Source organism: Stegodyphus dumicola, chromosome 2, assembly GCF_044657685.1.
Source record: "Stegodyphus dumicola isolate Sdum_Otavi_A_Nest chromosome 2, ASM4465768v1".
NCBI lineage: Eukaryota > Metazoa > Arthropoda > Arachnida > Araneae > Eresidae > Stegodyphus > Stegodyphus dumicola.
Genome location: NC_140769.1, coordinates 179,673,824 through 179,699,719, shown reverse-complemented (window position 1 = coordinate 179,699,719; position 25,896 = coordinate 179,673,824). Strand labels below are relative to the sequence as shown.

General features: G+C 31.9%; 1 protein-coding gene across 2 annotated transcripts in view; it reads left to right on the top strand.

Annotated features, from left to right (window-relative positions):
- The window catches only part of LOC118206091 (uncharacterized), a 167,196-nt gene that overhangs the window by 46,762 nt on the left and 94,538 nt on the right, over positions 1–25,896 (top strand). For both annotated transcript variants that reach the window (XM_085811479.1, XM_085811480.1), the window contains exons 3-5: positions 11,397–11,445; positions 21,035–21,561; positions 23,633–23,701. In XM_085811479.1, coding sequence (XP_085667605.1) covers positions 11,397–11,445; positions 21,035–21,561; positions 23,633–23,701 — 645 coding nt within the window. The remainder of the gene's footprint in view (positions 1–11,396; positions 11,446–21,034; positions 21,562–23,632; positions 23,702–25,896) is intronic.

The following is a 25,896-nucleotide window of genomic DNA, read 5'->3' as shown; positions in this document are numbered from 1 at the left end:
TATTTCAATTAATTTCCGGCGTAAATTTAATGAAATTTTTTTCATTAAATTTATTGAAATTCATTACTTTTTCACTCATGGGGGTAGGAAAATGGAATGGATGAATATTTTTACTTGAAATAATGAGTAAATAAATATTTATCCAATTTATTATATCAAAGTTTTCAAAATATTATCACATTTGCGGATAAAATGCAGGTTAGGAATTCTTTAAAATCCCTTATCGAGAATTAAATCTGAAAACACAGAACTTGTTTGAGGATTTACTCGATTTGCTTTAGAAAAGAGAAGAGCTATAGTGTTTCTTAACCTGTAAATTACACATCTACCAAAAATTCACACTTCTCTGTAACAAATATAATTCTGAAGACATTAAATTGTTTTGAAAGCAATATATTAATCTCTCTTCGTTTGAAAAAAATATAATAAATTACAATTATTTTTAACAACGTGAAACATTTAAGCGTATAATTGAGTAATGTGCAATAATTTGTACGCTATTTAAATGGAATTGAATTGATTTATTATAAAGCACTCGAGGACTATTTGCCTAAGGGAAAGAACGCCTTCATGGAGTACTTTCTAATCGTTATTTGAAATGAAATTTTACAATTTACTTTACTTTTGCTTTTAATTTACTTTCCACAGCATTCAATATGTGAAATCATCAATAATAGTATAATATTGAAAGTAAAAATGGCATCACACAACTAAAAGTATATACGACTTCGTAAATTTCGATAAATTAATTACTGAAAATATTAAACATATTTTCATATTAAAGGCAGTGTTGCTCTAATAGTTTTAAGTTGCATTTCAACATCTGAAAGAATGCAAATTACATTGCTATTTTCACTACACAAACCAATGGAATATTTCAGAAAAAGAATGCTTCCCCGTTATTGTAATTTTTCAACAATTTTTGCAAATTAAAAAATTTAATTAACATGTTTTAATATTAAATGATGCGATTTTCACTCGTAAAATCCCTTTGTACATTATTCTCTTTCATTTCGGCATCACTGCATAACTTTTCTAAGACATAAATAGCTTCCGTTAATATATGTTCCCATACATTATATTTATTTTTTATATTTTTGTCATTAATAAATTAATGATTAAGATAAAAAAAATTGATACTCCTTAATTTATAAGCAATGTAAAGACCGGAAATCTGAGGTCATTAATTTCTGAGACATAAATAGCTTTCTAAGATAAAATAAAACATAACAATAATCATAAATATTAATGCTCCTAAAATAAATGCTTTTCCTAACTGATTTTTGCTTTCTGATCCACCTGTGGTACAACAAACCTATTTTCATAAATGAAGTTTTGCGCATTTCTCTACAAAGTACGCAAAACTTGTTTCATACAATTTTATTTTTACTGAAGAATGTTGTTTTCTAAACAAATATTTATGTGTACTACTTTTAGAATCCAATAAAAAGTATGCAAAACTTGTTTCATACAATTTTATTTTTACTGAAGAATGTTGTTTTCTAAACAAATATTTATGTGTACTACTTTTAGAATCCAATAAAAAGTATGCAAAACTTGTTTCATACAATTTTATTTAATTTTTATTATTGCGAAAGTACGCAAAACTTGTTTCATACAATTTTATTTTTACTAATTATGAAGAATGTTGTTTTCTAAACAAATATTTATGTGTACTACTTTTAGAATCCATACGACAGAGTGTGAGTACTCATCTTCAAATATACGTTAGTATCAATAAGCTTAACTCTAAATTATTAAACATTTCTGGGACCTTGAAACTTGTAAGGGAATCGTCATATTTTTCTACAGTGGGTATTTAAATTTAGATTAATTTTAAAATTTCCATTTCGTATTACACAATCATTTTCAAAGCTCTTTGGATACATATCAATAAAATTTGTTTCTACCTGTTTATGATTTCATAGTAAACTTGCGAAGAATTTCCTAAAAATATTCAAATATCCATAATTTTTACTGTTAAATCTTTAATAATTATACATTAACTGAAATGCATTTATAGTACAGAAGAAATGTAGAAAGATATTGCAGGTGATGTATTATGTATCATTGGTATATGACAATAATAATACACTCATGTCCATAAATTAAGGATAATGCAAAATCAGGCAAAGGAAGAGTTAGAAGCAAAACAAATTTGACTTATTTGTTAAGCTTATTTATTAAACAAAAGGTAAAGATAAAAAAAAAGATGCTATATGTTTGATATTCTTAAAAAATTAGCGATTTTTTCTCCCTGGAGCAAATTACAAAAAAAAAAAAAAAATAAAACACCTATTTACAAAAAAACAATATTACATGGTTGGTATGATTGTTAATACATTGTATGTCTCCCAGACGATGCTATACAGTCCGTACAACGCCTAGGCATGCTGAGTATCCTTTCCTTTGAAGCTGTTGTACAAAAACAATAACAGTTACATGGTTGTGCAACAGGTATTTTGTGTGTGTTTTTTTTTTTAATTACATATAAGGATTCAATTTCTTCTCATACAATCAAAGTATGGAAAAATAATTCTGAATCAACAGGTAAAATTTGAAGGAAAGGGAAGTGGAAGTGAAAAATGTGTATACTCACCAGAGAATGTTACAAGACTAGAAGAAATCTTCACTTTTAAGGACTTTTAAAAATTTTGTGCATTGATAGGTACTAGAAATTTGGAATATCTGATTGTAGCGTATGAAGAATGTTGCATATGAAATTTCAACCCCATCTATACAAAATTCATGTGTGGTAGAATCCCACAAACTTGACCGAATGTGGACTGAAAAAGCGATGATTATCCAAAAATATCAAGTTTCAGATAAGAAATGGGTTATTCAGTGCTCTTAATATTTTGTTCAACACTTAAAAATCCTTGATAGTTTTATTAATGTTTTTCTCTTTGTCCAAGCAAAACTGATAAAATTGAGCAAAAGGAAGGTGTAACATATAGATTTGGAGAGTTTTTGATAGCTGGGTGAAGATTTAATAATACAAATATAAAATTTTAAACTTTGAATGCATTTTTCATAAACTCTCTTCACAAAGCTTACTCACTTAATGTAAGATAAATTATTTTAATGAAACATTGTGTATGTAATCTATACATAGTTACTTAGAGAATAAAGAACTGTAATAGTTATATTGTAAATATTTTTGAAATTATGGCATGTTATTAAAATAATGATACCACAGATTTATTGAAAATCTCATAAAAAATTTGATAAGCAGAACATTTTTTATTTTTTAATGTCTTTAAAATTGTACACCATTTTCTGTATAAAAGCATGTAATTTATTATTGTATGACCTTATTTTATGTAACTGCAATAGTTTTCCATGTAGGATGTTTCAATTTTTTAAAAAAATTTGCTTAAAATTTCACATATGTTTAGTACTTTTGCAATTTAACCTTTTCGCAACGGCACACCTTTGTTTAAGACGCTCGTGCTGGACGGAAGGGAATCGAAGGCAATCATCGTACAGGATGGAGGTTTTGCATCGCCAAGCCTAATTTTATAAAAAAATCGGGGAAGGGGGGGGAATTTTTTTTTTTTTTTTTTTTTTTGCTTTTTAGCATTGTAATTTTTGGTATCATGTTAGATTATTACTTGAGCTCTTATATATGTTAAAATTAGCACTTAATAACATTTTTTTCTTTATTTTACATGAAAATATACTTAAAAAATTGCTTACCTTGTAAAATAATTTTCAGAAGCACTATTCAAATTATTCCAAAGTTTTAATTGATAAATATCCCCCAATAAAGTTTAAAATTAATAAAACAACGCAATAAAGACTATTTACAGTAAGAAGTAACAAAATTTAAATTGAAAACTGAGTGTGGTAAATCTCGAAGCACGGAGAAGTATCACTTACTAACTCTTAAAAAAAGTATCACTATCTAACTCTTTAGAAAATGAATCATCACTCTCATCTGCGTTAATAAATGGTTCATTGACCATACGAGGGTATTCTTCTTGTGATAAATAGTGCCATCTCACCATGATAGACTGGAGGTGAGGCTTTCCGAAATAAAAAGAGAAGAAACCGAAATATATCTGAAGGCAATGCAAAGCATAACAGTACTTCACATACTAACCCTAAAAGACTGTACATAGTAAAGGAAAAAATAGAATAAAAAAGGGAATTGGATATAAATCAGACACGCGAATGTTTTGAATGTTTTCATTAGCACATAGCGATTTAAAGAGCTCACCTCTGTTTACGCTTTCCCTCCCCCTCCTCGCAAGAGCTGATGAGTAAAATACCAAAGTCAAGTATAATATATCAAACTCAAGACCAGGAACCTAAAATTGTGTTCCTTTTTTGAAAAGTAATGGACATAGGATGCCATCTAATGGCCTTCAGAAAAACATTCCAGCTTAAAATGCGTGTACACATCACCCGTCCTCTGAATGCAATCTCTAGCGATGTGTGGATGGGACGCCCGGCTGTAAGAGTTGTTCTTAGGGAATGCGTATATGGGACACCTGTCCTGAAAGGGTTAATAATAGTATATATTAAATCGTGATATTCCATAATTAATCTTTGTAAATAATTGTTTGTTATTAATATTAATTAATCTTTGTTTAATAGTAAAAAATAAATGCAAAAATGTTTATTTTATACTTATACTGTGTTTTTGAAAACAAAAGTACTACGAAAGTATTCATATATCTTAAGGCATTGGTCTTTAAACTGTGTTATACGGAACTTTGGGGTTCCACGAGTCAAAGCCCAGAGTTTCACAAATGAAAATAAATATTTTAAACAAAAATTACAACACATTCATACTAATTCACTAATGCTTATTAACTACAAAATATAAGGATATATTTAGTTACTGATTATTTTTTAAATGAAGCATAATCATCAAATGTCAAAGAGTATGACTTGCAGTGCTTTGCAAAACTTAAGTTTTCAATAGAAAACTAATTGAATTTAGACAAAAATGGTACGATGGAGAGCACTCTTTTTAGTTGAAAAAAATAATAAAAGAATATTTCCCAGCAGAAAAAAACTGAGTATAACTTGGTAAAATATTTGTTTGACTACTACATTAAATCAGAAGACCTGCCAGTGAAAGAAAGGAACAATTTATAGACATATCAACAGATTTGAAGTTAAAATCCAAGTTTGAGAAAAGGCAGCTCCTAAATTTTTGGTTGTAGATTCATGTAGAATACTTAAAAGTTTCTCACACAGCTATAAACATTTTAATGCCATTTGGAACAATGCATTTCAGTGAAAAGTCTTTTTCAACTGTATATCGCCACAAAAAGAAAATATAGAAACAAAATAAAAGCAGAATATGAAGTGCAACTGCAGATAACATCAATCAAGCTAGATTCGATAGTTTGTGAAAAAAAAAAAAAAATATGCAAGCACACCTTTGTCACTGAATATAATGTAAGGGTAGGGGACATCTGGAGCACGAGTTACTGCTATTAATGAATAAATTACATTAATTGTATGTTAAAATTGTTTAATAAAAATGCTGTGTTTTCCTTTAATTGTCTTGCATAAAGTGCTTATAATATATTAATTTACTTTAAATATTATTTTAAGATTTATTTTTCTGAGGGTGGAATGATGTTCCATATACAAACCTTTTAGTTCTGTGAGTCGACCAAGTTTGAAGACCTCTGCATTAAGTTTCCTTTCCAATGCCATGTCGATTTGCTTTCTTTATTTTTCTCCTTCGTTTGACATATTCACTTGCACAGATAGTACAATACTTATAAGTCTATAAACTAAGAAACTTCCCAGAATGAATTAAAAGTTTAGCTTACAGTAAGGTACGGCCATAAATTTTCAGGCAAGCCTGCTAATGTGTAGCAACAGAAAGGAATGTGAGCTAGCAACAGAAAGGAATGGAATCAAGAGCATCTGTCTGATATTCTTTAGCCACTTTGTTAGTGAAAGGATTAATGGGGTGGATTGGAATCGCCAGAAAAAGAACAAAAATCTGTTACCATATTCATCACGTGTGTTCCAAGACCTTGAGAGTTAAATGCAGTAGTATGTGTAGAACCGTAACTATGACACATTATTGAAATCATATGATGGATAACATACGAATGTACTTGACTGGTACAACATGATTTGAGCCTGCTTAACAGTTCATTAAGACAGGTAGGTACTTGGCGATGTAAAAAAATTATTTGGAATACTTGTCTAGATTCCTATTAGAATGTAGTATTCCAGTGCACTGTTCTATGCTAGGACTCTATATATCACATTGTTGCACCACGCTCGAGAGAATCGCAGCTACTCGCCATGACGACAAACACCTCAGGCATAGCAGGAAGGACCATCTCCAGCACTGTATCAGCATCAATCTTCAGCACCAACAGAACCGAGAGAATACACAGTCAACTGCTGCACACGCCCTTTCTCTCCGTTGGGAGGAATGTAAATTTCAACAATAATGTTAAAACGGGGTTCGTACGGTCCTTAAGAGTCCTTAATAGTCCTTAAGTTTTTTGGAATCAATTTTTGGTTCTTAAAAGTCCTTAATTTCGGCCAAAATTGTCAGAAGGTCCTTAATTTTTAATCATCTGAAATTTCTGACTGTTTTTACGACTGCCATTTTGAGTGTGAATTAGCGTTTTGGAGGAATATTTTTAGCAGTTCTCTGACAAATATCGTTATCTTTTGAATGGGTGAATGCGTTCATGGTTATAATTTGTTCCTATTTCTAATATAAAGGGTGGGATAGAGTTTCTGAGCAAGTGTGAAACATAAAGCATTTGAAATTATTTCATTTTTTCTAGTGAAGAGCTCTTAAACAACTTTTCACTTTTGGGGATGTGAATTCTTTTATTAAATTGCTCTAAATTTGGCGACTTATCAACATTTGGCGATTTTAAGATAAGTTTCTATAGAAAATTTTTAATTCTGAGATCTGGGAATTTTTCGACGATTTTTTTAAAACATTGTAACATTGATAAGTTTCATTTAAATAATGGTAATATATTGTAATTACATTTAAGAAATAACATTAAAATAAAGCATTTTTATTTTTGATGTCGTATTATAAAGTTTCATTTTGGCCACTTTTTATACAATATTTTGAATCTGAAAAATAAGCAAGGTATAATGCTATAAAGCACAATTTACGAAACGGTTCTTAGCAAAAGCAAAATAGCTATGTAATTAATTAAAAATTTCTTTTTAATTTTTTCCTGGTAAGAGTTTCCTCATGTAATTGTCTCAGAATATGCGTCAGTTTTCTCTATAAAATTAATTTTACACATTTTTTATCCGATTTAAAAAAATATATATTTCTGGCTTTTTGCTGTTACTGAATTGGCAGGGTAATTTTTCTTTAGGATTTAGACATTGCAGCTTAGAAAGTTTAGAAAGATTTGAAGGCAAGATTTATAGACCCACTATTCTGGAAGATTCCAGAAAAATGTGGCAAAATGAAAAATGTCTCCATGGTATTAATACATAATTTCTTACTTTTTGGAGAACATATGGAAGAGCAATAAAAACATAATAATTGAATGTTTTAGTTCTGATACTAGAATCGTTTTCCTAACATTTTTATCTTCCCTCTATTTTCTTTATTATTCACTAGACCCAAGCATAAAATATCAAAAATGCTTCTAATCTTATCATATGGACAGGCATTATAGAAAATAAATTTTTTATTAATAAAGAAATTGAAAATGACAATTTAAATGATTCATCTAATATGTCTTAATGCATCATAAACTATGCCTTTGTAAATTTTGCTTCCATTGCCTGTTCTAAATTCTAAAAGTTTTGACATTTCTAGATTTTGTTGCTCAATGTGTGAATAAATTCTGCCACACCAGCTCTGTAGCTGGACCTTACCATATATATTGCATATTTCTTCCGAATGTTCCTATTACTATAAAATTAGCAGCTTTCTCTATACATTCTAAATGCATTTAGTATTTTTAGAATAACAGAAATCTTTAATTAAATCCAAAAATTCAAAATGAAAAGTAAACGTGGAAGAAAAAAAAACTGTATAATTAAGAGAAAGGAAAATTATTCTTCAAAGATATGTACAGATATTATTATGTAAATTACCTAGTTGTTTACAATTTCAGCCTTTACTATAATTTCCCATTTCTATTTTCTCACCAGAATGCAAATCACTTAAAAAGTTTTTAAACTGAGGTTTTTGGAGTGTAAGACAAGAATGTGTTTCTGACCTCCACTTGCTCCCTGCATTAGTTTCTGCCAGCCCTGATAATTTGCAATTATTGGTCTTTACATTACCGCTGCCGACATTTGAATTTGTTATGACAATAGAGTTACTGAGTCGGCTTAAAATGAAATTAAATTGTATAATCTTTGATGACTAGTCCATATTTTTAGTTTGCATTTGATTCTTGTTTAATTACATCACCATGAGCTGTAATTGATTTTTTTAGCATAAGAACATGCGTTATGTTCTTCTTTTTAAATAAGAAGCTTATTTAAATCTTTGTAGTTGCTTTCAGATGTAGCGATAATTTGCTTCACATCTGTCCGGAGGGTTTTGGACTGTTTAGCTTTTACCAGATCAAGTAAACCCTCATAGGTACATTTTGGAGAGGTTGACAGCTTAGGAGATACAAAACTTAGAAACTAGTGAGAACACTGTCGTGTGTATTGATACAAAGTTCTAACTGTTAGAAAAGATGCTTAAAGAGAATGAAATTGATATAAATTAGCCAAAATATCTGGGAAGGCTTCAAATTAAAAAGACGCATAAATATCTTGTTGAGTATTGCTAAAAAATATAAATATTTTGTAGCTTTTAATGTGTAATTATCCTAATATTTTTAAGAATCAATAAATTACATGTACTTTAAACTGTAAAATTTTATTAGATTGTTTGTGATTTAATAAGGCTTTTTTAACAAATATTGTTAAAAAATAAATAAAATTTAATAGTGGCCATGTAAATCCATAATGACTAAGGTTATCTAATACCCAATTTAATTACTTATAACTAACTGGTTACCTTTAAAGATTATCTCTGCATTTTAAAGCGGGTTATTGCCTTTCATTAACCCTTATCGTGGTCACAAGATAAAACACAAAAATGTAAAAATTCATGTAAAACCTATTCTTCGCATCCAGTGAGACTTAAAATAATGCAAAACAACTTGTCACCTCTGGTGCTTTAGTGGATTAATAGGACCTTAAACTATATTAACTGAGTTACAATCCCTGAAACTCTGCAAGAAGCTATGACACTAACTGCGTCAGACAGATCTCAGCTAACTTTCGAAAATGCGAACCGTGCTTACATCAGGCCTTGAGGTTTGTTCTGATCATCAGGACTCTCCTAGGCAAGTGGGAACGGCGACAACAGCCAGTCTTTTGTTTTGAATAATGCTGATTGTGATTTTACTTCTCACGTTAACCTATGCCACTTGACATAAAATCTACTTACTATTTACTAAACTCATAGAGTGAGCAAGTGTGTGACAAAATGAGACGTTAAAAAAAAAAAAAAAAAATCAAAGCTAACTGTTAGTAAAACCTAAATAAAATGTCACTTATCTTCTTTCAAATATGTCCAGTTAGTATTAGTGTAAAATATTTAATGATAAATTTCATAAACTTTATTTTATTCTCAAACTTACAATAATTATATTTAATACTAATGCATCCTACTTATGGATCTATTTTATTTATAGGATGGTATTACAAAGGTGAAGTTCAGCATAGATAATATTTTAATTGAATTTATTCAGTTCCCATTTGCTTATAGGTCCTTAATTTTTTCATGAATGGTCCTTAAAAGTCCTTAAAAGTACTTAATTTCCGTGTGCAATGTGTACGAACACTGTAAAAAAGGAAAGGGAAAAAATTGCGAAATTAAAATGCCATTACAAATTTTTGAACAGAACAGGAAAATCTGGTGATTCATATGCATAAATATGTATTGTAATTACAATGATATAGTAATTACATTGGTGTGCAAAAATTAAGGACGAGACGGTTTTTTCAATATAACTTTTTACAAAAGCTTTGCAAATCAACACATTTAATACCGTAAGATCCCCAATACGTAAGGACATGAGTAATGTAAGCAACACTTACTAAAAGAGAAATCAGAGGGATAAAAAGAAGCTTTTTTGAAAAAGTAGCACGGAGCGCAATGCGACTGAAGGCCGAAACATCCCTGTGATGGGTGTCCAGCAAGAAACATCCGGTCTTTAATAGGGGATATGATCTCCCCTGACTGCTAGGCAGGTTTCACAGCGTCTGCCCATGCTGAGAATGAGGGTGTCAATGAGTTGTTGAGGCATTGCTGCCCATTCGTCTTGCAGCGCCAATCGAAGTTCCGGAATCGTTACTGGTGGTAAGGTACGAGCTGCCAAGCGTCTGCCTAGAAAATCCCATACATGCTTGATGGGATTGAGATCTGGAGATCGTGCCGGCCAATCCATACGTTCAATATCCTTACTCTCTAAGAGCTGTTCGGCAGCTACTGTGCGATGACATGGTGCATTGTCGTTCATGAAAAGGAACTGCGGACCCATAGCGTCTCTAAAAAGACGCACATATGGAAGAAGAATCTCGTTACAATAACGGGTCCCGGTGACTGAACCTGCGTCGAAGATGTGAAGGTCTGTACGACTACCAAGCATGATGCCTCCCCAAACGAGAACACTGCCACCTCCATACCTGTCCCATTCAATGATGTTCGAGGGATGATTGCGGCTTCCCTGCTCTCTCCAGACGAGTATGCGATTGGAATCGCTACTCAGACTGAATCTGCTCTCATCTGTAAAGAGTACTCATCCCCATTCATCGTCTCTCCAATTCCGGTGTTCCCGGCACCACAGAGAACGCCTTCTCCGATGGGCAGGCGTTAGAATCTTGGTTATTATGAAATAATTGCATTTACGGCAGACTTTTTTTTTAACCTTTTATTCTGAATTTCCTTATTCTGTAAGGGAAAACCAGTTCTGGATATTGGACATCCAGATTTCGGACTTTGTACTGTATTACTCTTACAATACTTAAATGTGTTTCTCTTATTATGCAATTTCATGAAAAGGGGATAAATATTTTATGCTTACAGATACACTTGTGAACAAACATTGATCCTTTTAATATATATTATCATAATGCAACAACTCACTGGGTTTTATTTTATAAAAATATATATCTGAATTCGGTTATGGGAAACAAATACCCCTGAATAATCCTTGTAATCTATTCTTCCTGTACTTATTTACATTTTAAGAAAATTTTAGAATGTAATCAGTGCTACAGCATATGCATTTATATATATTCATGAAAAATCAGTGTTTGTTTTTATATAGATTTTCATATAAGTAATTTTTAATGTATAATTATGTTAGCTTAATTATACTAATGACATTTGAATTTGTTTTTTAATTTAGGTAATACGTGATGTTGAAAATTATCGTTTCACTGTAAGCAGTAGTTCAGGTAGGTCATTCAAGAACTTAGCTGTTTTTTTTTTTTAATTTTTATGTAACCTTATATACCAGTTATGTAATACTTTAGAAACTTGTGCAGGTTCAAGAATGAAAAAGGAATTTACTAATTGAATTTTTCAATTTTAAATACATGGAGCATAGTTATGTTAATATTCCATATAAAACTTAGGCATGACGCACTTGTCTAATTGAGCTAGAGTGTTCATATTTTCTTCTTGAAGAAAAAATATGAACTTTTATAGTAGCATGTTCATGCAAAATAACACATTAGATCTAAGTTTGCATCTTCACTACTTTGCATGCCAAGTTCATCCACTATGTGTACTTAGTGATTGATTTTGTATAATGATTTCTACAATTATGAAATTATGTTGTTATAAATATTACCTGTACATTTAGTAACACTGCCCCCTCCCAAGGACTTGCATGTTCCATGCAGTACAACCCTTGGTCAGAAGCCAAGTTCGATACAAACAAAAGATAATAAAACATACAGATAACGTAACCAAAGAAACAAATATTTACGCTGTATACAAGTTACACAAATTAAACACATAACAATTTTAAATTATACAAATGAAAGTTCAGAAAGAATTTTAGTCTCAGTCTTTTCATTAAAATATACCTGGGCCAAATGCTTTTCCACTCCATTTTTGTTTTGCATATCACAGTTTGAAGTTTCAGTCCTTTCAGACTTGTCATCCACAGGTAGATCTGAGACAGTTTGTTCACCACTCTGTAGTTCATTCACAGCATGCGTACATTTCACTTCAGTATTTTTAGCAATTGGTACATGCTTATTTTCCTCCGTTTCCTGGGAAATAATTCCGATTTTTGCAGCAGGGTCGCAAATAGAATCCCATCCATTACAAGCAGAAGTATCCAGGTTCAGAATCAATTCCTTGTCTGAAAAATCTGCACTATAAGACATACACGTAGTTTGCGAAATGAGTGAAATTTCCCACAATTCTGAGCCCACCGACGGCCGAGCGGTAAAGGTCGCTGAACGCTGGTAGTTCGGTTCGAGGTTCGAATCCCGTGTACGGGCTGGCTGCATGGGCGTTTTCGTGGTTTTCCCCATGTGTAACGTGTATACGAGCCAGTTTCCTTTAGAAAGTCCTCCATGAAGGTATCCCTCCCCTTAGGCAGATAGCCCTCGAGGCTTTGCCGTAACTAAAACAAACCAGACCAATCCCTCAATTCTGGAGCACACTGCTTAAGCTACACATCAACTTCTGTCATCTCTGCATCATGCATTTTCAGATAGTTCAATATTCGTGAACTGCGACTTCATAACTTCACTGTCAGTTTCGACAAACTTAACAATCATATTTTCACTTTCTTCCACTTCAGGAAATTGAGAATTAAAATCAACTTTCCCGTCTTTTATTTCTTCATGTTTTCGTTCTTTATCTTTAATCTTGTTAGTTGTTTCATCTTTCATTTCTTGATCTTCCTCAGACAGTTTATTAGCTACTTTCTTCATTTCTTCATCCTTTGATTCTTCGGAAGCCACTTCTCTCATATCCACATCGTCTTTTATGGCTCCAGTTTCTTCTGTAAGCTCCACTTTCATCAGTTGGAGTTGCTCTCACACCTTTTCTTGGCCGACATTTATTTCTTCTCGCCAGGCTTTCTTCTCTTCCAGTCCAGCTTTCATCTCTTTCAGTGCGGCTTTGATTTCAGCTTTCATCTCTTCCTGTCCGGCTTTCAATTCGGCTAAAAGGTCCATCAAAGACTTCGTTTCTTCCTCCATGGCTTTCCTCTGCAGGCGGGTCACTGGCTATTCACTCACAAATCCCACTTCTGACACCAGTTATTAACGTTATCTTCTTCCTTCATGTTCGTACGGGGTTCGTGTGGATTGGTGTGAATAACGACAACACTTGATGAAGTACTGAAACACACTTTATTGGCCAGCATTGTCAGCAGAGCTCCAAAACACATTTTTACAGTCATCGATGAACTACTATAAACACGATCAGCGACACAGCCTCCAGGTTATCAGGCTATCACGGAGGAGGCAGCTTCAGGGCAAAGCACTAGAGTACAGCTCCCGACTCTGCTTGGTCGTTCTCGGAACTCCAAGTACTCTCGAGACTCTCCACGCTACAATTCTCGATGACACACAGAGCACAGCTCCCGAGTCTTTGGTTCAGTTGTTCCCGCAGCTCAGCATGCTTTCTCGACGATGCACTAACCAAGATACACTACGAGACTCTTTCTGTGCACTCGACGATCCACTTGGCACTCGCTGCCCGGCTGTCAACTCAATTGATTCCGCAGGGTTGACTCGCTAGACAAGACACCGACTCGATACTAACTCTCTCGCACTCTAGACGAGGCACACACTCTTTATCAGCTTGCTAGGCAAGACACTCGCTGACTGCAGACCAGCAGGGTTTATATAGCTTTCGGCTTGTATTCGAGAACATTTTGGGTTAAACTGGTAAGAATTCATTCCAGAAGGTTCTCTATCTGTCCATGGCATATCGCCAAATGTTGCTAAATTGGTGATTTTTTGCCAAATATGGCAACACTGCCTTGCTATTTTATGACAACCCTAAAACTGCTTTGCGGGGAAGCCAATTTACCGCACCTGTACATTTTGTAACAATATTCTAAGACTAGAATGAAGAACTGCAGAACCATTTTCATCCATAAATAATGTGCCAACTCAATGTACTTTAAATGTTTCAGTTTATCCTGCTTTTAATAACATTAGGGCCCAGTTATCTCATCCGACAATTAAGCTCTCACCATATGACGGGAAGTTGTCATGGAATGTATATAGAAGGCAATTCAAATGATTTCTCAGGCATATTGGTGATATCCTCTCACAGAGGCATTAAATCTGGCAGTGTGTTTATGGGGAGAAGCAGGGGACATCCTAGAGATGCTACTACTTGAAATATGTTTGGATATTGACACTTTAATGTGTAGATATTGACACCTTAATGAATGCACTAAAATTGTGGTTTGGAGAAATATTCCATAAGAATTATCACTGACTGCAACTTTAGATTCGGTAGCAGAAAGCAGGAGAGATCCTTTGAGAACTGGCCACTGTTACTGAAAAGTTAATACAGCAAGCAGTTCTGGATTTCAGGCAGGAAATTAAAAAGCACATTAAATGTCCAGTGCTGAGTGGATGTTATCAGGGATCCTGAAATACAGCAAGCACTCCAGGCAGTAGACAAATTTGGTTTGAAGTGTGCTGTATGCCTTGAACTCTGTGCCTATTAAGTGGAGATGGCTCAGAAGAACAGTAGAAGAGACATTGATCCTATAAGGAGTGTTAACAGTGCAGAAGACAAATGTTGAAAGCGATGGTTGAACTGATTGATAGAGTGAAGGCCATGGAAGTTTCCAAGATGAAATGGAGTAATGCTAAAAGGAAGGAAAAAATTGTTGGAACTGTAATGGAAAAAGGCACCTATGAAAACAATGCCATGCACATCCAGTTAAAAAAGACACACGAAAAAAAATGGAGCAGCAGGGAAACTATGTTTTTCATATATCTTCTGTTCATGGTGGAGATCAAGATTGTGCGTGGAAGGAGAAATCAATAGTTTTCGATCATGCATGATAGTAGTTACTGGAGTGAATGTGACTATTCCGTGAGCTGATACAGTTTAATAGTTAAACTCCATCCTTGAATCTACAAACCATGAATGGAGAGAATGAAATACCACAAGTTTGCATCTTTATGACTATGTTATCTTTGTGACTGATATAACTAGTCCATGCGTCCTTATACTTAACTTTTGGAAGAAATACAGATTTTGTTTAGATGGGAAGAATAATGAATTGCACACCTCTGATGAAGTACCATTGTTTGCAGTAGACGAAAAGGAAATGAGCTGCTATAGGATAACTGCTCATGATAATATTACCATGCCTCCAAGAAAATAAAATGCATCATTAGCAATGTAGTGAAAACACGTAAGTTATGTATGGGGATTATTGATTTTCCAAAGGAGAGTACACGTTCAGAAAAACTCTTAATTGCAGCTGTACTTCTGAACTTCAAAAGAAGAGTGTGCATGTCAGGATTGCCAACATAAGTGACAAGTCTCACACTCTTATGAAAGGAGAGAAAATTGCTTCATGTTCTTCTGTAACAAGTATTGTGTAAAGTTCTTTTGATCAGATGTAGAGTCCACCTGAACTAAAACATTTATTTGAAAGCACTAAATTAAACAAATTCAAGCTGCAAGTCATTTAATAGAAGAATTTAAAGGTGTCTTCTCAACATCACCTAGTGAAGTTTTCTGCACGAATTTGTCATGTCGAATCAACACTGGAAATTATTCACCTATCAAGTAACATTTTTGGCATCTTTCATTAGCAAAACAAGAGGAAGTTTGGGGAGCTTATGAAGGAGATGCAGGACAGTGACATTATCGACCCATTCATTGTCTAGATCTTGGGCATCACCTGCTATCTTGGTTTGGAAGAAAGATGAATCCACAAGATTTTGTATCAACTATAGATATCTAAATAACATTATGAAAAATCCTTTGCCTTGAATTGACAATAGATTTGCTAACAGGAAATAGATGGTTTTCTACTGTAGTTTTAAAGAGAGGCTATTAGCAAAAAGAAACAGACCCTCAAGATTGGGAGAAGATTGCATTTATTACTAGTCAAGGACTCTGGCAATTTAAAGCTTTTTGAAAACACTGTTGTGACATATGAACACTCCTGCAACATATGAACATCTAATGGAAACACTTCTGAAAGGACTCTCATACAAAGCATGCCTTGTATCTCTTGACGATTATTATTGTTGGATGCACTTTTGAAGAACATTTGAAAAGTGCTACAGAAGCTTGAAAGCTAATTTGAAGCTCAGACTTTGAAATGTAAATGATTTCATTGAGAAGTTAGCTATTTTGGTCCTATTATCTCTGCTAATTATATATGCACAGATCCTGAAAAATCAAAACTGTTGGTGACTGGTGTTACCTTCAAGACATTCATCAATTAAGAAGCTTTCTTGACCTCTGCACTTACTACCGAAGATTTCTCAAATTTTTCTTTCAAATTGCAAAGCCTTTACGCCACCTAACAGAGACAAAACAAAATTTTTCTTGGACTGATGTGTGCAAAAAAGCATTTAAAACCCTCAAAGATGCTTTGGCTTGCTTCCCTGTGTTGCTTTATCCCCCATTGAGAACATGGTTTTATTCCCAATACAGATCCCAGCAGTAAATGAATTGGAGCTGTTCTTTCATAAGAAATAGATGGCCAGGAGTACATCATTGCCTGTTTTAGTAAATGTCTGTTTAAACCAGAAATAAATTACTGTTTTAGCAGGAAAGAGTTCTTAGCCATTGTAAATGCAGCAGAATATTTCCACCATTACGTCTATGGCCGGAAATTCGACATCACGTAGGAAATGCTGATGCACTTTCAAGAAGACCTTGTGCAGAAAAGTAGACACTGTTCAAAAGCCAAATTAAAATATAGCTTTGAAGTTACAGTGTCAGACAAGTTAATGCAAACTCCTTAACATTAGAGACTAATCTGTGGAGCAGCAAAGAATTGAGAATGGCACAAATAGAAGATCCTGAATTGAAGCCATTACTGGAATTAATAGAAATAATTAATGAGAAACCTAGTTAGCAAGAAATGGCACCCTTTAGTCAAACAATGAAAGATACTCAACTTTGTGGAATTCTCTTCATCTGCGAGATGGAGAACTCTGCCACAAATGAGAAGCTGACAATGGAAAGCATTTCAAATAGCAGCTTTTCTTACCGGACTCACGGATGCTTGTGTGGTGCATGTGGAGCTCAAAAACACCCGCAAACATGTACACGAGAAAGATTGTAATGCTGCAGTTTAGAGAAGATTGCTTTGGAAATTCTGAGACTTTTAGCTTGTACAACTAAGTGTAACATCTTCACTGCGAAAAAAAGGACATTTCTGTATCTCCCATTCTATTGGGCCGATTGATAAAATTCAAATTGCGTTTTTCATGTCTCAAAAGTGCGACTTAGGATATATATTAGATTAATATATATAGCATTGTTCTAACATGGGTATTTTGACACAAAATCAGACTTTTTCTGAAATAACATGCCAATTTTTCTCTGTATTTTGTTTCTACGATTCAAGTTATACCTAAATATTAAATTTTATAAAATGGGATGCGAAATTTACGGAAAAATTCACAAATTTATCTTGCCGTCTTTTTTTCAGTTTGCACCAAGAATAATTAACTTTGCGAACTTCTTAATATATGGCAACCCATTTTCCTTTCCCTTCCATTGTGAAAGACCAGTAAAAGAGTCACATCGTTCTTCCAAATAATTTTAATAAAGTGCCTAAACCACATTTGATGTTATTATCACTTTCAACAAATATGCCAAATTTCAAAATGCACCAATATAAAAATTCACATATATCTTCGGAAATTTTGAATAAAAAATGTTAATTTTTTGCAGGTATGCTTAAAAATACATCTACTTTAAGATGATGGTATAAATTTTACAGATTATAATTCAAATTTTTTTTGAAAAATTTATAAAAATTATTTAAAAGTACAAATTTTAAAAATGAATAAAAAAATGACGAATTTTATTTTGAATGAATCTAAATTTTGAAATGTGAAAGAAGGAATCAAATAAGTTTAATAAAAAAAGAGACAAATATATACCAGACTCAATTAACATTGAGGAACTAAAGTTTTGAGAGCTAATTTTTTAAAAACTTCCCGATCGATTTTTACGGAACTTGTCAGTTTGGCGTAATTTGAGTGGTAGAATTGAAATATGGAAATAAATTGACATGCCATTTCAGAAAAAGTCCGCTTTTATGTCAAAATACTAATATTAGAACAATGCTATATATAAATCTAATACATATTCTAAGTCGCACTTTCGAGACATGAAAAACACAAGTTGAATTTCGTTAATCGGCTCAGTAGAACTGGTGACATAGAACTGTCCCCCCTTTTTTACATCCTATTTGTCATGGTCTACTTTAGTAAATGATTTGAAACGTATGCCATTCCTGATCAAGAAGCTTCATCTGTTGCAAAAATCGCAGTGGAAAACTGGATTTCACAATTTGAAGTACCTCTTCTCATTCATTCTAACCAAGAAACAAACTTCACATCTTCCATAGTTATAGGACTATGTAAGAATTCTCTGAATAGAAAAAACTCAAACCACAGCATTACATCCACATTCAGACATCAGGTTCGTAGCAGTCCTCTTTTTCAAGTTACGCTCGACTGTCCGAATATTCGCCAATTGTCAAGTATGCAGATTAGTTAAGATTTACTGTTAACCCTTTGACGCACGGTGGTCGCGCCCTGAAACCACCATTTTCCGAATTTTTGTCCTCCTCTTTTTTCCGAAATTTTTGAGTGAAAATGAATTGATTACTGATCTTTTACATCTAAATAACACAAAATGACTGTAGAATCATATATGTTTTAGGTATTAATACTTCAGATCGGATGCCTTTTAAAATTCGTTTTCGATGACACAAAATAACTTTCTTTTATTAATATAAACAACTTTAATTTTCAAAAGTTAGTCATCGCACATCATGATTTCTATCATAAACAATAAAATATTGCAGTAATTAAACTGCATATATAAAAAAAAAACCTCTATATGTATGGCATTTGCTATGTGGTTTCAGGGCGCGACCACTGCACCACTAGAGCATTGTGTCACAATGCTTACAATCCTCTAGAGGCTCGGTGGTCGCGCCTTGAAACCACTGGCGTTCGCTTGCTTTTCAAATAGGAATGTTTATTTTTACTCGCATATAGGTAAAGAGCTTTGAAACCACAAAGTTATTTTATTACTAAACAATACATGCACCTGCTCAGTAAAAAGGTCTTTCTTTTCCAAATACTTTTCTCTGACATCAACACACTTGCTCCCCAAGCTAGTATTGTGATTTTATAAATTATTTCCTGTGGTTTAAATTTAATGTAAATATACTTTGCTGTAATTAAAAATAGAAATTGCGTAAAAGTTTTATTTAAATTAAAAATATTTACTGAATATTTTGGGACGAAATACGAAAAAAATAAGTCTGAATGGGAAACGAACGATCCGTACAGAGCCAAAAAGACCAAGCCCCCCCCCCTCCCCATTAACATAAAAACCACAAATTTCATGTGCCATATGAAAAGAAACTAAATAACGCTGGACATATACCAGTGAAATTTAAATCCAGGCAGTGTATATTTTGTAGCACAAGGAAGAAACCTCATAGAACAAGATGTATGTGCAATGTGGGTCTATATGCATGTACCAAAGAGACAAAACATGCTTTGAACAGTGTCACAAAAAAAAAAAAAAAAAAAAAAAAAAGTTATTTGAAATTAAAAAAAAAAAAAAACAAAACAAAACAAAAACAGTTCTTTTTTATTTTTATTTTATTGAGATTTTTAATCCATTTATCCAAATGTCCTTATTATGTAGGTACTTATATTTTCACTGCTGTAGAAAAATTATATAAATGTTTATTTTTTAATTTTTTCTGACGATTTACTTTGTAAAATAATTATATGTAATGCAATTCTTACATAATTTTTTTTTTAAATCCGTAAATTTTGTCATTTATTGGATACGCGCGTGCAAAATGGTAGGTTTTTTTCCCCTACTACATCAGTAAAGTCCTAGACGCTCGGTTTCACAGTGCGACCACCACCCACAGAACAATGGGAAAGAGTAGATTTTTTTAATTCATATATTATTTGTCTCTAGGATCATAATATTCAATTTCTAGAGTTTTTAGTTAAAAAAATTATAAAAATAATATCGTGCACGTCAAAGGATTAAAGGATGACTGCATGAAGCAAATTTCTGTCTTCTGATTTCAGAAATGTTCCTCTTTTTTACTTAAATTACTTTGCTTGCAATATCTGTTAAGGGAAAACTGATATACAATGAAAATTTAGAAAATGTTCAGAATTTAGATTTAAATTACAATATGAGTGGGAAAATAAATTGTATTTATTATTAGGTTCCAAGCGAATACAATAAATATGCCTTATTATTATTTATTTTCTCTATTTTGAACTGAAATTTCATCATTAAATCTTGTAATATAGTTTAGTTCTGCATAGTTTTTTTCTCTCATAGTAAACTAATTCTGTAAATTAAACTGTTATTTAAAATTAAAAAAAAAAAAAGAAGTAATTATTTTCCATGGTTGAGGTAATGCTTATTCACTCTTAATAAATACGGCATTTCTCATATTTTAAATTACAAGTCTAATTTTTAAGGTTATGCAGTTGTGTATAATGTAATTAGACAGGTGCTTTTTTTTTTTTTTAAATGTGCTTAAAGTGCTTATAGGTGCTTATTTTTTTAACTAAAATGTGGCTATGAACCCTGATTAAGGCATGATTTTTTTTTTAAGAAGTCTTCTTGTTTTTCACTATACAGCAGTAAAAAAAAAGTTAAGATGGAAATATTTGTAATAAACTAAGGCAAATCTATACTGATCCCAAAAAAGTGTATTTGTTAAATTTAAAAATTCCATCAAAATTATTTTTATTTATGTTTTTAATTTTTAAAATAATGAAATTTTTATTTTAGAAGATGAAGATGAAAATCAGAGTATAATCTCAGAAGCTTCTGGATCAAGCACTCGTGAAGAAAATTCTGAAAAACTGAATGGAAAACATGATTTAGAAATAACTGATGAGCAACATGATGGGTCTTTAAGAAAGAAAAGTAGATTATTTAGACCTCCAACTATAAATAAAGAAGACATTATAAGATTTGTGGAGGATGCGAAGAAACAGTCTATGTACGGATCTGATAATCACAATGATGAATCCAATGAAGATGAAAAAAACAAGAAAGAAAATTTGCGATCCAGCAGTAAAACTAAACAAAGGAAACATCATAGATATAGATCAAGTGATTCAGATTCAGGTGGCAATATAAAAATTAAATATCCAAGAGAAAGGTCACCATGCAGCAGTAAAACTAGATATAAATATTACCCAGAGGATGCTTCAGTGTATGGTGAATCATCACGTAGCCTGTCAGGGGCTCGATCTGTGTATGACGATGATGGAGAATCTGTATATCGAGGTTTTGGTAGCTATTTTTGTGAGGTATTCATATATTATTAAATTACCTTTTTTCCATGTCAGAAATTTAGTTTTGAAGATTTTGTTTGGTTTTAAAATTGTTTAATTTGTTCCATTTGTCTTTAGATATTTATTGGTAATAAAGGTACTTTCTGATTATCCATAGCCCCCTTCTGTAAAGTTGCCAACCATTGGCAAATAAATTTTTGGAAAACAATCCTAAGACATGGGGCCACACTTAGAATTACATAAAACAGCAAACCAATCAACAAAATTTAAAACACAAGGAACATCCATAACTAACTATATTTTTTCTTTGTTCTAGCCATGCACACAATAATGACTTTAAACATACACACATGCATACCCCCCCAAAAAAAAATTACAGAAACTTGGCATCATACATACCATGGTGTACACTCTTGCTCTCCACATTGCAAAGTGCATTTCTTTTGCTTAAAAAGTAATCAGAATTGCATAAAATTTGGAATTGCACATACAGTTGTTTTTCCATGTACATAGCACTGTTTTTACTTAAAGAAACATCAAAGAATTGCACAAATTTCGGCATCAGTGCATAAATTTTGACCCATTTCAGTCATTTACAAAATATAACTTCATATATTGTGAATTTTTGCATTCTCTAATATTAGTCAAAACTTCCTATTTTTAAAAAAATGCAATGCTTCCTTTTCATCAACTGGCAAACTCCACATTCCTAATATGATTCAAAAACCACACTATGCAACCAAAATAAACACTAAGATTGGCACTTTTTTATTGCATCTGCATACATACTTGGGTTGTGACATAAATACATTTTGGCAATGATATGGACAGCCTATTTTGGCAATATAGCGTGTTGTCTCTTGTATACACTCTAAGGGGAGGCAATCAGAAAGTACTGTAATAAATTAGTTAAAACCTGGATTTATATTTATTTAAAGCTTAGATTAAAAGTATCAGGGAAAAATGAGTGGAAAAGTATAGTATTGAATATTGTTAAGTTATGATACCATTACACGCCGAACAAGTACTAATTTAGAAGTCAAACAACAAAAATCAACGTTATATTTTCAAATTTTCACAGTTCACCTTTGAACTTGAGAGTTGCAATTCTCTTCCGTTTCTCGGCATTTTGGTCATATGTAATCCATCCAACGTCAGTACTATGGTTTACCATAAACCAGGGATGTCAAACTCATAGGTACACTTGGGCCAAACAAACAAGGTTTAACTTTAGGCAGGCTGCAAAAAAAGAAAAAAAATCAATATTCATAGAAACGTAGATTTATTTCGAATAATACAATAATAAACATATATATATATATATTTATGTAGAAAAGAACAAGAAAAATTTAATGTTTATGTCCTGATACTTGACATCTCTTCTCTGCTATTATCTTTCCTATTTCGGGAGAAATTTTGTTTGCAGTGATAACTTTCAACGCTGACCCAAGGTGAGCATCATTAATACGGTTTCTAATAGGAGACTTATTACTTTTCATGACTGATTTCTACTGTAGTAACTTCTAATGGGGTTTTTTACATTAATTCAGATTTCTGTGCTGTGTTGTATTTAAATGAAAATGTCCGAGTAATTTTTGAATTGTATTTATTTAAAAATTAATTGCATTTAATTTATTAAATTATATGTTAAATATTTAAAATTATGAATTGATGGTCAGTTCATATTTCTGTACTGTGTTATATTTAAGTGAAAATATCCTAGTAGTTTTTTAAACTGTATTTATTTATATATTAATTGCATTAATTAAATAGTAATTGCACTAACTAAATTTATATATTAAATATGTTGAATATTTAAAATTACAAATTGATTGTGAATATTTATTTCAAAATACTTGCTTCTCTTCTCCGTATTATGACATAATTTTATATCTATAAATCCGTTCCCATATGTTAAGTTGCCCTGCTTTTAGAAGGTCACTTTTACTAACCATAGGTAGAGGTAACCATATAATAAGATTAATGCATTAATGGTTTTGTGTAGTATAAAGTAAATGCATATATTTTGCCCTTTTTTTATTGTTTGCAAAACCTCTTTGTGAACTTTATTTTCTTGTATTTTTAGGCTTGTCAACTCAATTTAAATAGTGAAGTTACATTCCAAACCCATATGGAAGGGAAACGACATAAAAAGGTCTGTGTCATTTATTGATAGATTTTGTATAGGTGCTTATTTCTATTGATTATGTTTCTATTTTTCAAGCATTTCAAAACAATTTAAACAACGAAATAACACGTACAATGCTGGCTTTTAAAATTTTTATACCATGAAGAAAGTGCACTCTCAATCAAAAATTTGCATGCAAAATATACAGGGTTCGTAAGGTTCTTAAGAGTCAGTCCTTAAAAGTCCTTAAGTTTTTTGGAATCGATTTTTGGTCCTTAAAAGTCCTTAATTTTAATCATCTGAAATTTCTGTCTGTTTTTTCGAGTGTGAATTAGCATTTTGCAGGAATATTTTTGGCGATTCACTGACAAATATGGCTATTTTATGAATGGGTTTATGAGTTATAATTTTTTCCTATTTGTAATATAAATAATGGTAGGATACTCAAGTTTCTGAACAAGAAGTGAAACATAAGCATTTCAAAATTATTTCATTTTTTGTAATGAAGAGCTCTCAAAGAACTTTCCTCTTTTGGAGATGTGAATTCTTTTATTAAACGGTTCTAAATTTGGCGATTATCAACATTTTGGCGATTTTAAGATCGTTTTCTATAGAAAACTTTTAATTCCGAGATCTGGGAATTTTTTGACGATTTTTTTGTTAAATTTCATTAAAATAATGGTAATATATTGGAATTATATTTAAGAAATAATATTAAAATAAAGTATTTTTATTTTTCTTTGTCATATTATAAAGTTCCATTTTGGCCATATATTGTACAATTTTTTGAATCTGAAAAATAAGCAAGGAATAATGCTATAAAGCACAGTTTACAAAACAGTTTTTAGCGAAAGCAAAATAGCTATGTAATTAATTAAAAATGTCTTTTTAATTTTTTCATGGTAAGAATTTTTCCCATTTCTCAGAATGAGCAGAATTCTCAGAAAATGCATCAGTTTTCTCTATAAAATTGATTTCACACTTTTTTCTTCTGATTTTTTTTAAAAACATCTCTGACTTTTTACTGTTACAGAATTGGTAGGGGTAATTTTTCTTTAGGATTTTAGACATTGAAGCTTGGAAAGTTTAGAAAGATTTTAAGGCAAATTTATAGACTCTTGATTCTAAAAGATTCTAGAAAAATGTGATAAAATGAAGGTTTCTGGAGTATAAGACAAGTGTGTTTCTGATCTCCACTTGCTCTTTGCATTAGTTGTGTCAGCTCTGATAATTTGTAATTATTAGTCTTTCCATTACTGCTGCTGATATTTGAGTTTATTATGACAATAGAGTTACTGAACCAGATTAAATTGAAATTAAATTGTATAGTCTTTGACCACTAGTCCATATTTTTAGTTTGAATTTGACTCTTCTTGTTTAATTATATCACCACAAACTGTAAATGATTTTGTTTGCATAAGAACAGGCCTATATGTTCCAAGTTCTTTTTGAATAAGAAGCTTATTTAAACCTTTATTTAAATTTATTATCTGATTTATAGTTACTTTCAGACATAGTGATAATTTGTTTCACGTCTGTAAGGGGGTTGTTGGACTATTTAACTTTTACCAGATCAAGTAAGCCCTCATAGGTAGTACATTGTGGAGAGGTTGGCAGTTGGGAGATAAAACATGCAGAAACTAATGAGAACATTGTTTTGCATATTGAGATAAATTTCTAATTGTTAGAAAACATGTTTAAGGAGAAGGAAATCGATATAAATTAGCCAAAATGTCTGGGCAGGCCTTCAAATTAAAAAGATGCATGATTATTTTGTTGAGTTTTATGTTTTGTAGATTTTAATGTGTAATTATACTAATATTGTTTAAAAATCAATGTCATAAATTGCATGTGTTTTAAACTGTGAAATTTTATGAGATTGCGATATTAATAGGGTTTTTTAACAAATATTATTCTGAAATTTTCGTTTGGCTGGCGTCAGTCCGCCGGACCGACAGTATTAAAGTTAAAAAATGAGTATAGTCTCAATGAAATGTGATCAAAAGTAGTTTTAATGAAATTTATTGAAACATTCTAAACAAAAATACGGCTTAGCTTTACACATATTACAATATGAAACAACTATTTTGCTTACATTTTTGGCTATCTTGCATCCAAATAGTTTTGAATTGTCATCATAACATTTCGAACAATACTTTTGGACTTTATGTGCGTCTCCTTCCTTTTTGTATAATTAATGAATAATTTAAGTCAGCAATATT